Here is a 13,621-nt window from a genome sequence, read left to right as displayed (position 1 = left end):
TTTCTATGGGAACAAAGATTATTGAAACTACTGTAATTGGACTCCAGATGATGATGCTTTTCCAGGCTTTAATGTTTCTCTGGTTTTTGGTACAACTTGAGTGAAGGTTTTGGTCCTTGAAAGCTTTGTTAACACCGTGTCCATGTTAACATGGTAAAACTTTGAGATTTGAAGAATAATACAGATGGGAAGGGACCTCTGGAATGCTGTCTGTCCAGACAGAGGAGCAGAGGATCAGGACAGACAGCCTACTGCAGGGCAGGTCATTCACAGCCTCAGCCTCTCCAAGATTAGTCCAATGATAACAGCACTGAAGTTACCATTTACCTTGCTTGTAGAAAAGCAACATACTGAAATTAGGTGTAGGGGAGAAGAGATGTTACCCAAATGCTGAAGTACTTGCAAGATCAGGACTTCAATCTGAAGCTGTTGTTTCCGGTACCCTTTTTTTCCTTCACTGAAGGACTAGTCCCACTTGCCAACTATCACAATTACAAGGAAATCCTGGTCCTAATGAAGCCACATGGCAAAATTCCCACTGCAGTGCTTTTATTTACAAGGACAACAAAGTATAAACCCAGCATTTTAAGATACTAAACTTCTCCCTAATGAAAGCTTGTTTATTTCCCTGTAATAATAATAATACATCCGTTTGTATGACTTTCAGGAAAACAGATTTATCTTTTTCCATTCCGTGTTCAAAAATCCTTGGCTTAGATTTAAATTCTGGACTGATTTTGGGGAGGGGCCCTCAAGGGGCTGCCTTTTGTGTGAAAAGAGGAAGCCCAGAGTTGCAGCTGGAGAGAGGCTGGAAAGACTGTCCGAATTCATCTATAGGCTGATGCTGGAATTCGACTGCGTCTTGTTGTGGGAGGGCTCTGTGTAGTGTTCATAATTACAGTGTGTTTGGGGGCTATGCCTATCATTCGGCAGGATTCTAGAGTAAAATGAAAGGTGTTACTTTGAGTAGAAGCTTTCCAAAACTGGAATCTGTGTCTAGTTACACTGAAATGTGTATGGTCATAGGTGACTGGCTTCACTGATGCGTTTTATTTCCATACAGCTTGTTCAACAAGTCAATGCAAGGCCCCTGTGTTCTGTTTCTAATACTACTGTATTATATCCCTTGGCTCTGGGGACAGGCAGGGTCCTCATCTTCCTAATACCTTATGCATATGCATAGCTTGCCTTAATACTAAGCATTAATTTTCTCTACGAAAGCTCTGTGTGGATATGATTCTTGGAGGATCTGAGATCAGAAAAAGGGATGAAGATGTTTAGCATCTCTTTGTACAATCTACCTGCAGGCGGCAAAGCCAGCCACAGCGGGGTGTGCCCATTGCTTTCCTTGTGGCTTTTATTTTTTTAATTATTATTATTTTAATTTTTTCCCCATTTTTGGATCTGTTCCCTTTGCACTCCTTCAAGAAAACACAAGTTTTGCACATATTCACATTCAGCTGCCCTGGATCTTTTTCCCTTTGTTTGCCACACTGGGAGATGCTTAAATGCGACTCTCCTTTTCAGTAGCTTTGGTTACCAGTGCCAGGCAGGCTGCTGTGCTGCCAGAGCTCCTTCCATAGCTCAGATGATGTATTCCAAGCCACCTTGCTTCATTTCTTTTCCTGCTGCACTATGCCAATCTTTGGAGCTGTCACCATTGGCCGGCTGAGTTTGGATAACATGATGGCAAGCTGGGCATCCCTCATTAACAGCTGTGTGGAGTAGCTGATCTCAGGGCTGTTGAGATGTGTGCAGCCACAGCAGCAGCCAGCAACCAGGGAAAAATATTTTATTCAAAATTCAACTTAAAGCATGAAGATTTTGGTTAAATAAATGTATTTTAGAAAACTGAAGTCACCGTTTGGGTTTTAATTCATGATCTAGAGAAGTTAAAAAGAATATGACGCATTTAGTAACTTGGTGATTTTTTGGGGGGAGATCTGTGGCTGTGCCTTATTTTGGAAAATAGAGCTGCCTAAATATGATAAATATGAAAGGTGAACACACCTTAATGATAGAAATCACCCCATTAATCCTGTGAGGTTGCTGTTACAGGTTGGGCTTGAAAATTCCGCCCATTACCCTTTGAATTCTTCCAGCAATGCCGTCAAAGATGCACATTGCTGTGTTTCACGCAGTGTTACGAGTTGTGTCCTCTTTCTGTTGTGTTTGCTACTATATTTATAATGAACTGAATAATTAGGACTGGGTGTGCAGTAGAAAACCATGTGAAAGTTTTAACTTGACCTTTATGCTGTAAGGTATTAAGTGGTACTTTGCTAGGCGCAAAGCTGATCTCCTAGCACAACAAAGCAGACAGCATCACCAAAGCAGCCCAGCTTCAGATAACTTAAAAATGAGCAGATATCTTAGTTTGAAGGGGTTTTTTTTGGGCTCTTCCCCAGCTTTTGGCATGACACTACCTTTTGTTCTTGTTAATCTCCCACTACCATTTCAAAGAGCAAATGGACACTACTGGTCTTTAACTATTCGGTTGCTCCTGGGCTCTAAGCATCGCTGCATAAGCTAATGTCTTGTTTACATGGAGGTTTTACTTAGTAAAAATCACTGTTTAAAATCCAGTCTTTAGGTAGGTACATAAACTCTGTTGAAGTTAGTATCTCTTGCCCACCAGACTTTTGTTTAGTGTGTGTGGTTGGAGGTGTTTTCCTAATGCTGCTGATGGCTTACACTGCTCTGTAAACCATCAACCAATGTGTCAGGCCATCTACTAAGGGCAATAGCGATTGCTTGCCCACCAAACTGTGGTGATTAGGTTGGTTTTGTGTTTACCTCTCTATGATTGTATTATTGTGACTTTGTAGAAATCATTTGGCTAATCAGGGCTTGGCTTTGACCTGTTGCATTTCTCTTCAGTAGGTCAGTGTCCCCTCACTACCTAACTTCAGTCCTTCAGCAGAATCACGGCCGATCTCTCAAAGGTAAATGTTTCATTTTCATTTGCTTTGCTCCCCTGGCTTTAGTCACAAGTGTGTGCTGAAGCCCAGCTCCTGTTGTGTATGGACCTGCTCCGAAGGGTCTGCTACATTATGATGCAGTTGAATGCATATTTCATATATTAGCCACCTGTGTGTTAAGTTTAAATCCCTCAGATGAATTTCACCATGTAGCAGAAGCTGTCTTATTCTGCCAGCAAGGTATATAGTAGGCCCATCACTCCCAAATACAACCTGCTTAAAGAATGAATATTTCAGTAGAAAACAAATCCGAAAGCTGCACATCTCTACGCTAGTTCTATTGGGTACCAAGAACAAAAAGCAGCAACTTTTAATGTATGAAACTGGTGGGATGTGGCCACAGAAAAGTCCCTTAAAACTATTTGTTTGATACAAGTGGGTGGGAAAGCATGATGGGAATAATGAGTATACTTCAGATGAGTGTTTCACAGATGTGTGATCCTTTTCACTCCCGTGCCAAGAAGATGGGTACAAGCTGGTGTCGTTGCCAGTGTAATTAAGCAGGAAGACCTGAGTTCTGGATATTAACCCAGAGAATAGAATTGCCTCATGTTGTCTGTTTAGTTGAAGGTGTCACCTTAAAAATTGTAAAATGTTCATTTTAACTCTTGGGAGAGAAGAATAGGGTGGGTTTAACATATATATACTCCAAATACAGGTCTTGATACTGTAGGCTGCATGCAGTACTGCCCCTCAACCAAGTTTGTAACCCTCTGTGTTTCCTGTATTAGCAACGAAGTAGGTGCAGGAGAAACCAAGTCATGTCCACATCCAAAAGCTTTTATGTAATATAAATGTTAGTTTAACTGTAGTCACCAAAAATTGGTGGGGAAAGATTGGATCTGACCGAGTCATGCTCAGTGTATTACCATGGATGAGTAATCTTTTCTAGCCATGGCAGGAGCTCTGACAGGTTTTAATGAGCATTAGAGTCAATAACTTGGCCATAGTTCTGGCCTGGGGGTTTCTACTTTTGCTTTTCATGAGGAAAAGCAGCCAGCCAGATTCAGATTTAAAAACCAAAAAGTGAATTTAAGATGGAAATCTGTTTTTCATTGGCAGTCAAATGCAAATGGAAGCAAGCAACAGCTCTTGAACAGGAGATGGTTACTTCATTCATTTTCCCATATGTACTTTTAAGAAAGCCTTATTTTAAGACATTTTAGTGGGCTTTGGTACCAGAAGGTACTATGTTAGTCAGCCTGCTGGGAATCACAGCATTTCTTTTGAAGAAGCCTGTTCAGCCCAGGTCTTGCACCTTGCTGCTAAAGCTTAATACATTGAAAGCTTCTCCTTGTCAAAAATAATACTAAGGTTTTTTTAAAGTGCTGTGAATTGTGCTCAGTTTTTAAAGGGCTGATTCCAAGGAAAAGTGAGCATAAGTTAATTTATCATAGAGGAGCGTTGTTAAAGCCCTTTCAAAGGGTTAATGAAAGGCCCCTGATGAAGGAGGACTTGAGCAGCACAGCAGACATCCAGCGCTCTGCTTTTGCTAGCACAGTAGGCTAGCAAGGTTGTTTTTAGTTTTTGGCCACAGTTCAAAACCATTGGTTAGGCAGCAAAGCCAAGTATTTTTAGAGACCGAGCAGCTGCCTGGTCCACAGATGATAATTCCCATGCATCCAGACAGAAGTTTTACAGTGGTACCCAGGTGGCAAGGAAGCATCCTTGGCTGGCTGGCTTCTGTAGAGCTGCTAGGTCTGGGATTCCCAGGGACCAGAATGACAGAATCATACAATCCCAGGTTGGAAGGGACTTCAAGGAACATCTGGCCCAACCTTTCTAGGCAAAGCATGACATAAACCAGATGTTCCAGCACCCTGTCCAGCCAAATCTGAGAAGTGTCCAATGTTGGGAAATTCACCACTCCCCTGGGGAGACCATTGCAATGGCTGTGAAAAGGTTTTCTATTGTGTCCAATTGGAATCTCCCCAGAATTAACTTGTACCCATCCCCCCTGGTCTTTTCCATGTGACTCCTTGTAAAAAGGGAGTCTCCATCTTCTTTGTAGCCACCCTTTAAATACTGGCACATGGTGATGAGGACTGCCCTGAGGCTTCTCTTGTACAGGCTGAACAAATCCAGCCCTCTCAGTCTGTCCTTACCTGGCTTTCCAGTCCATCCCTGTGGCCTTTCTCTGAACCCTCTCTAGTCTGTTCTCTTTTTATATGGTATAGCAGGGACCAAAACTCAACAGCGTCCAGGTGTGGATGACAAGCACTGCGCAGAATGGGATAATGACTTGTTAGGGAATACAAGAAATCTCCCTCAACGATTTTGCTGGTGTGTCCTTCTGACAGGTTTGGAGATTGCCAGTCTGATGCTAACTGTTCCAATTTGCTACACTGCAGGTGCCAAAATAATAACATATATCTGCTCTCATTTAACTTCTTGAGCTGGGTGAACCTGTTCAGCATCTCCCTGGCATTGGAGGCAAGCCATTAATGTTCCTGGGGTCACATAGGGCTGCTGCTGTGCAAATGAAAGAATTCCTTGGAATAAGGTGGTTCCTCAGCCATTCTCCTGGGGAGACATAAGATTGGAAAACACTGCTCTGTTGAGGAGAATACTCAGAAATGCAGCCAAAACACATTAATAGTGATGCAGAGTACTGCTGAGGAGTCACTGCGGAAGTGTCTTTCCTCATTCTTTGGGGATTCTAAGATGCAGCGATGTTCTCTGCAGGTAGTAATTCTCTGTTGCATTAATGCCTCTGATTGCCTGTCATTTTAACAAGGTGGTGCTTGTATACCAACATCAGATGTTAAAACCAAATGTCTGTGATAGCAAGGAAGGAATAGGAATATTTCACTTTCTGGTTATGGTAGTGGTGAAGGAAAGTAATTCTTTATGCTTGTGTTTTAATGTCTTTTTTGTCGGCTGGATACATATGACTTGGAAATTCAGGGGCTCTATCGCCAGAAACAGTATTGACATAACAGGGAAAAAACCCCAGCCTCGTGCGTGCAGTGGGATTGACCTTAAAGTATGCTGGTTTTAAAATGAGAGAGAGCGAAACAAGGGAGAAATACGTACTTACATACACCTTGGACATAATGCTTTGCTCTGAGACACCAAGGCTCTTGTGAGAGCTCACTGTCTCATTGCTCCCCTTTTTCCTGGTTAGTGTACCATATGTATTGATCCTGGAGGGATACAGACCTGCTCAAGGAAGTCCAGAGGAGCCCACGGAGATGTTCTGAGGGCTGGAGCACCTCTGCTCTGCTCACAGTGCCTAAAGGGACTGACAGGGGCCTGTAGGGACAGGACAAGGGGGAATAGCTTTAAACTGACAGAGGGGAGATTGAGATTAGATACTGGGAAGAAATTCTTCCCTATGAGGGTGCTGAGGCCCTGGCACAGATTGCCCAGAAAAGCTGTGGCTGCCCCATCCCTGGCAGTGTTCAAGGCCAGGTTGGACACAGGGGCTTGGAGCAACCTGGTCTAGTGGAAGGTGTCCCTGCCCGTGGCAGGGGGTTGGAACTGGATGAGCTTTAAGGTCCTTTCCAACCCAAACCAGTCTGGGATTCTGTGATCCATAGCTGGATGTCAGGGAAGGAAGACCTTGGATTTCCTCTTTTTTTAAAGTGCATGAGTGTGTCCTGAAATGAGAGAGAAAGGTGTGCTTGCTTCTTTTCCTTTTCACCTGATTCTAGTTAGCAATGTCACTCTGTCATAATATCCTTAAGGTGCCCTTTCTGAGATGTAAGCAATCTGGGTGGCAAAGGATGGCATTCCTCAGCAACGCTTGTTACCATAGCTGAAAGTGCTGCGGTTCACCTAAACCTTTTGAAGTGCCTATGTATTATTTAGATCCCCGTGCTTTCTAGATGAAGTGGCTCAGTGCCCCCTTCCCTCCTTGTCTTCTCGATTTCTTCCATCTGACTTGTTAGTGTGCAGATTACTGCCAGAGGAGAGAGGTGCGCTGAATTAGTGCTGCATTAACGGGCACGTTCGTTCTCAGCCTTGCATATTCACATAACCAGGGTAAGAAGCTGCTGAGATGCTTTTCTGTGCCATATGCGTAATCTTTCTCTCTCAATTGGTACCAACAAAAGCCACTTGTTGGTAAGTATAGTAACAGCATCATCATATGAATGCCTAATTAATGATTCTTGGCTTCAGCTTTGGTAAGTGCAGTGTGAGAATTCAGCATTTGAGTATCAGAGATAAGATGCGAGGCTGTTCTATAATGGTATTGCACTGTACGAGTGTCATGTTCTGTCTGAATTCATACATTCTCCCAGCCCTGCCCTTTATTGTAGGCCAGTATATACAGCTATATATTCTTCATATGTTCTAGGGGCCTCATTTTGTCAGGCTTACTAAAGATCTAATGTTTTGCTGCTTCTCTTTCACAGAATCTGATATTGATGCTGCTACTGCAATGATGCTGTTAAATACTTCCATTCAACAAGGGATGTTGGACTGTAAGCATAAGCCATTTTACTTTGCTTTTCTTTTCTACCCAGAAGCTAGATGTTGCAGGAAACAAGTATGGTCTATTTGAGAAGCAATTCTGGGTTGATTATTCTTATTAGCATTTTACAGAACCACCTTCTCTTCCCCTCACATTTAATCTTGGGGGGTTTTTTTCAGCCAAGTTCTTCCCCTGCCCTGTTTGTGCTAGATGGGAAGCAGAGTTTTTTAGTTCTCTGTTTCTCCAGCTCTTAGTTGTGATTAGCTGAAGACCGTTGTCCTCCACTGATAACAGTAAATGAGCACAAGATGCTATGACTCCTAAATACTCACATTCAGTTTACTTTGCAGCCAGCCAGAGTGTGCTCATATCAGCCTACCAGTGTCTGAAGGGGGCCTTCAAGGGTACTGGAGAGGGGCTTTTCATCAGGGACTGTAGCAACAGGACAAAGGGTAATGGGATCAAACTTAAAAAGGGGAGATTTAGGTTAGATATAAGGCAGAAGTTCTTCCCTGTGAGGGTGCTGAGGCGCTGGCACAGGGTGCCCAGAGAAGCTGTGGCTGCCCCATCCCTGGCAGTGTTCAAGACCAGGTTGGATGGGGCTTGGAGCAACCTGGTCTAGTGGAAGGTGTCCCTGCCCCATGACAGGGGGCTGAAACTGGATGAGCTTTAAGGTCCCTTCCAACCCAACCCACTCTATGATTTTGCAGGTGATCTCAGTGGAGTCTTTGCTTACTGACGAATCTTGGTTTTGACAGGTGAGAAGCCTCAGCCTCTGAAGACACCTAAGAAGAGGAGTTATGGCAGTGCATTCAATCCTCCCAGTTCCATAAATTTGCAGGGAAACGATTCTGCAGCCACCAATATTGATCCAAAAGAGGATCACAACTACAGTGCCAGCAGCATGGGCTCCCAGCGCTGCGCATCTAGGTCCAGTGTGTCTTCCTTGTCCTTCCTTGACGAGGTGTATGAATTTATCTCCGAGACCAGCCGTGATGGAAGTGATGGCAGCGAAGGGTTTCACAGCGAAGTGGATACAGACGTTGACTATGAAGATGATCCTCTTGGAGACAGTGGCTATGCATCCCAACCTTGTGTAGATACCTCTGAGGAAAGTGAGCCTAGCAACAAAGCACTCGAGGAGTTGTGTCAAGAAATTGATGAAGAGTTGAAAGAAGCAGCAGGGTCTCTGCTCCACCTTGCTGGCATCCAAACGTGCTTGAGTTCCTTAATAAGTACTGCAAAGACCCACTGTCACAAGCAAAGGAAGAAATAGTATGTTTGTCAGTGTTGAATATATACATATATTTTTTTTAATTGTGGCAATACTCTTCTACTTTTACCCTTCACAAGGGAGATCAAAGCCATAAGAGGACTCATTGCTTTTTTATTTTTGGCGCTAACTATAATTTAGCCATTTATTTTTAAATCACTGCCTAAAAAGAAAAGTTATTTAATCTTCTCCAAGTAGAAGAGGTGCATGACTTGTGAAAACCTGAAAGCATACTCCTTAATGATCGCTTTTAGTTGGTTTTGCTTTCTTTCCCCCAGAGATACGTTTGTTCAGATGCACATTGTGGATCGTATTTACAGCTCTGTTGGCCTCATCCACAGAAGGGAGTTTTGCCCTGTCTAAGGGCTCTGACTTCCGCATAAAGGATTAAAAAGGAGGAGAAAAAAGAAAGGGGTTTAACAAAAAGGGGTCCTGGCTTTGATTGCCTCCTCCCACCCATCCTCTCTTCACTCTTCTGAGACAGGTCCTGGTTGGAAGGCTGGTGAAACAAATCCACATGGTTGCAGTTTTCAGCCCATCTGACACTGGCTGGAAACCTGGAGCACTCCAGGAGCTGCTCTCAGCAGGAGGCAGAGTATCCCCTGGAAGAGTGTGAGTAAGGGGTAGTGAGGTGGGTACCACCCACAGTTTTCTTCTTTGTCCTCCTTCCCCCAGATCTGCTGTGTTCAGGTCAGATTCCTGAAAGAAAACAGGTTGGGGTTTGTTTGGTTTTTCCATCTTAAGACAAATTGCCTTTTTGAGGGGGTTGCATGTGCCCTTTTCATGCAGATGCATGCACGCGTATGTGCGCCTTGGATGCAGTCAACAGTGAAAGCCAAGTTTGATGTTGTCCTTGTGTTACCACCACTGTTGATAACTATGTAGTAGCTGCATAGTGCAGAAACACCTACCCTTCTGCTCCCCTATATAAATTCATGGGGTGGAGGGGAGAAGGACCCCACAGTTGGTGGTGACAACATGGACAAGGTGCAGGCTTTAGGTGGCTAAGAGGTGAACAGCTGCTTAAAAGGGAACATTTTACCCCTTATCAGAGACAAAATAGAACTTCCTTTTGGATCACTGACCCCTGAGTTACTTCTGGGGGTTTTTTGCCCTTTCCTCCCTCCTCCATTCTTGTTGTTTCTGTCACATGGGCTGTCCATACCTTTTGTTTCCTGATCACTGTGCCTTGTGCTGTGTGAATCCCATCAGCCTCCTGCCACATACGGGCATCTAATAGGCAAGGTTTCATCCTTTGGATGTGCACTGTCACTCAGGAGGACCTCTCTGTTTTGGGAAGAAATTCCTTCACAATTCATTTTTGCAATAAGAGAATCTCTTTAGAGTTCCCAGGCATCCTTCAGCCAAAAACGTTTTAGTTGTCTGGTGGACTTTTTTTCCTCTTTTTTCCAATTTTTAGTGTTCTTTGAAGATCAGTGCTGACTGCGTACAGCTTCCTGTAGATGAGGACTTTCTTCTTTCAGTTTTCTGTTCAAAATGGGTAAGCAGTTCTGTTGGAGTGGGTTTTAACAGTACTGTGCATATAAGGATGCCTTAAGTATGTTGCAGAACTGTAGACAGCTATCGAGGTCATCTTTCCTGTTCCTGAAAGATAGCACGGTGTGCCATCAATGTTCTTGCTAACATGTGAAGGTACCGCTTGAGCAGGTGTTGGGTAAACTGATTGAAAATTAGGAGCAGAGCCACCTAGGAAACCAGTGTTCCACTGTTTTGGTTGTTGAAAACGGTGCTGGATTCAGCCAACAGCTACCCTTTCCCTAACAGGGTATTTTTCTGGCTATTTGGAGGCCTTTCTTAGACCAGTGTGGTTCTTTTGTGTGTTGGGTTTTGGGGTTTTTTGCCTTATTTGTTAGTCTCTTCATGAATACTGCCATAAACTGTGTACTTTAAACATTAACACAGCCATGCTGCTGAAGATCTGTTGCTCTGAGGGCCTTCCAGGGCCTCTTGAAGACAACAGTGGTGCTCCTACTGACTCAGTGGCTGTTGGATCAAGCCTGAAATATTTGAGGTTCTTTGTGTTTTGGAATTTAAAGCCAATGTTATTTTTCCTTTTGAAAGCACAAACACTAGGAAAAGAAAAAGTTTTGGTTGTTTTGTTGTTTTTTTTTTCCCCAAATACTTCAGTCTTAAGAATGATCTCTTGAAAGGGAAGAAAAATACTCTGCTGCATTCCTCTTTGTGTGAACATCCGTAAGCCTACAGCTGTGACAGGGCAACATGTGTGCAGATGTGTATGTCTTCTGGGTATCACAAGTGGTGCATTAGCCAATTAGATCTGATACTGGATGTGTTACTGATGGATAGTAGGAGGAAAACTCGCTATTTAAAGGTAAACTTAAGTCCCAGTGCAGTTGTTCTTAGGATTTTGAGATGTGAAGATATGAATGCTTGCTGGAATTGCTTTTTGCTCATGGATTGCTTTTGTACTTGGATGGAAAACTGCAAAGGGCAGAGTTTGTGTCTATGTGAAAATAAGGATCCAGCTACATAGAAATACTGTTAGCAGACTGGGATTTTGCTCGGTGCCGTGATTTCCGTAGTATGCTGTTGAGGGGGGTGCTGCCTGGCTCCCACTGAAGGTGGTCGCAGCTTTTCTGTAGCTTCCAGTGAAAGCTGGATCAAGGTCCCAGGTACTCTGGAAGTGGTCATGGTTGGCTCTGTGGTTTGGTTCTGAATTGCTTTTTTGCCTCAGACAAAACTTGAGAAGGCTGATACTAGGAGTGTGGCTGTGCTGGTGTTAACCCTGATGTTGGTGACAGTAACTTCAGTGTTTCAGTGTTTCTGAAGGGATGGGGTTGGGTGCTAACAGTGCATTTAATTACCATATGCAACGAGCAATAAAACCATACTAGTCTGAAGTTAGCAATGAAAGCTGCCTCTGTCCTTACAGCTTTCAGCCTGGGAGAACTGGAATTGTGGAAGGGGGGAAGCAATCACAGCCTTTCCCTGGGCACAGTGGTGCGGTAGGGCTGCACTCTTCACGCTTTGCTATCTTCCCTTTCTCCTCCTGAAGGAGACGGGAGGCAATAAGTGCCCCTGACCTTGTTCCACACCTCTGCCTGCACGTTTTGGCAGGCAAAGGCCACCTGCTTGGTTGTGGAGCACCCCTCTTAGTAGTGGGAGAACAGCTACCCTTCATTTTGCTTCCATACCTAGCACTGGGTTTGGGTTTGTTTGCCACCTCAGTTACAGACCCTGGTGTATATAGTATAAATGGAGTATAATTTAAAGTTTTTTGATTGTTGGGTTTGGGTTTTTCTTTTTAGTGACATATGTAAGGTGTTCATGCCAATGGTTGACTCTGATATATTTTGGCAAGCAAAGTATTAACGAACCACGTTCAATTCTTTAAATGCAGTGAAGAAGTGTATGAGGCTCATGTACAAGGGAGGCTGCTCTGTTGAGGATGAATCTGATGTGAATACAATATAAACCTGTATCTGCCTTTCAGATTCCCATACTAAATTACTGCTTTTGCAAAAGTCACATCAAACGTTTTGAAATGCAGCTGTAAAATGGAAGTTGTATGGTTTGCAACTTTTCATCAGCCTGAAAAGTAAGTACAAGCTCTGGTGAAAGCAGAGTACACTCACCCACGTTAATAATGGTGTAGTCAAAATATTTATTGAAAAGAAAAGGTAGAGTATTTTAAATGTTGCACCTGCCATTATATCTTAAAGCACATTCTTCACACCTAACTGCCAGTGCCATTATCAAGTCTTGTTTTATAAATGTACATTTCCTCAAACTAAAAAGTGCATAATTATAAGTATTATGTTACTGCCATATAGTGATACAAAACATTTTATAATTGCCAAGTCATTGTAACTATTATTTATTTAAGAGTGAATTGTAAGAATGCTTTCTGATCAAAAGAACCAGAGTTGGTTTTAAACTGTTCCTGTTAGCTTGTTTCTAATGTAGCATAAGCAATGTCCTTGGGTTTGTTTAGAATAAATTTGCCAGTATGTGACCAATTCTAACCCTTTTTCCTCCGGTTTAGTCTTTTACCCGTTTTAAAGACGATTTACAGAAGTTTAGTTTTTTGTATGCTAATCTCTGTTAATTAAAATGTTTATAAATTTTATTTTTACCAAAGAGATGCAATTCATTATGACAAAATATTGCAGAATAAACTTTGTTTTATAACATTTGTGACTTTTTCTGCCCACATTTTTCATTCTGATGATCAAAGGGGCTTTTCTAAAATAAACAGCATTGCAAACAGAAAGCGCTGTGTGCTCTCTTTATCTACAGACCCTTGTTCTGAGGGCCCCATCTTCCCATTTAAACCTCATCCATGAGACTGGGCTAGTGTAAAAAGCAAAATGTGCCATTCATTGTAGGTTAGTTAAGACAGTTGCATGCATGTGGAAGTCATCTGTTAAATACCTTCTCAGTCCACAGCAGGATTTGCTTATAGTCAGGTTCATCCAGGTAATATTTGAAGAGTGTCTTCTTAAGGCCAAGATTTTACCCTTTAAGCTGGAACTCAAGGAGCTGATAGAAGGGCAGCAGAGCTTAAAGCCCCGTACAGCCTGGCCTTGTACACTTGCACAGTGTGGCAGCTTATGGAGAGATGCATGGTGTCTTCCCTTTACTCCTTTTACTTTCATTAAGGAAACAAACATAAACTATCCATTTATACAGAAGACCTTCCACTGCCCGAGAGGCAGAAGTACCGGAGGGGGACACAAAACGGGACATGATGCTTCTCTCTTTTAAAAGGAGACATTGGTACACCTCTTTTTTTAACCTAGTAGTATCACTGAGTTAAGTTTCCTCTGTAGGATCTGATGGAAATGCATCTGTTCCTTCTGCAATACTTGCAGTGATCTGGGAGATTTAACAAAGGCTGTCCTTCATCACCATATAAAAAACAATTTAAATCACAAATTACAGAATATATATGCACTATTAATA

General features: G+C 42.8%; 1 protein-coding gene across 2 annotated transcripts in view; it reads left to right on the top strand.

The window, feature by feature from the left end:
- Nucleotides 1-12,929, top strand: part of FOXN2 (forkhead box N2) — a 31,393-nt gene extending 18,464 nt beyond the window's left edge. The window contains exons 4-6 of one of the 2 annotated variants that reach the window (XM_061354036.1): nucleotides 2,884-2,945; nucleotides 7,343-7,411; nucleotides 8,160-12,929. In XM_061354036.1, coding sequence (XP_061210020.1) covers nucleotides 2,884-2,945; nucleotides 7,343-7,411; nucleotides 8,160-8,677 — 649 coding nt within the window. In that variant the 3' untranslated portion in view covers nucleotides 8,678-12,929. Of the gene's footprint in view, nucleotides 1-2,880; nucleotides 2,946-7,342; nucleotides 7,412-8,159 lie in introns of both variants that reach the window. The other variant, XM_061354027.1, reaches the window with a different exon arrangement.
- The last annotated feature ends 692 nt before the right edge of the window (nucleotides 12,930-13,621 follow it).

This window comes from Neopsephotus bourkii, unplaced genomic scaffold (genome assembly GCF_033783945.1).
Source record: "Neopsephotus bourkii isolate Nb327-2 ecotype Australia unplaced genomic scaffold, CSIRO-AGI_Nbou_v1 NB_71, whole genome shotgun sequence".
Taxonomy (NCBI): Eukaryota; Metazoa; Chordata; class Aves; order Psittaciformes; family Psittacidae; genus Neopsephotus; species Neopsephotus bourkii.
The sequence above is the reverse complement of the archived record's forward strand: the minus strand, read 5'-3'. Positions and strand labels throughout refer to the sequence as shown.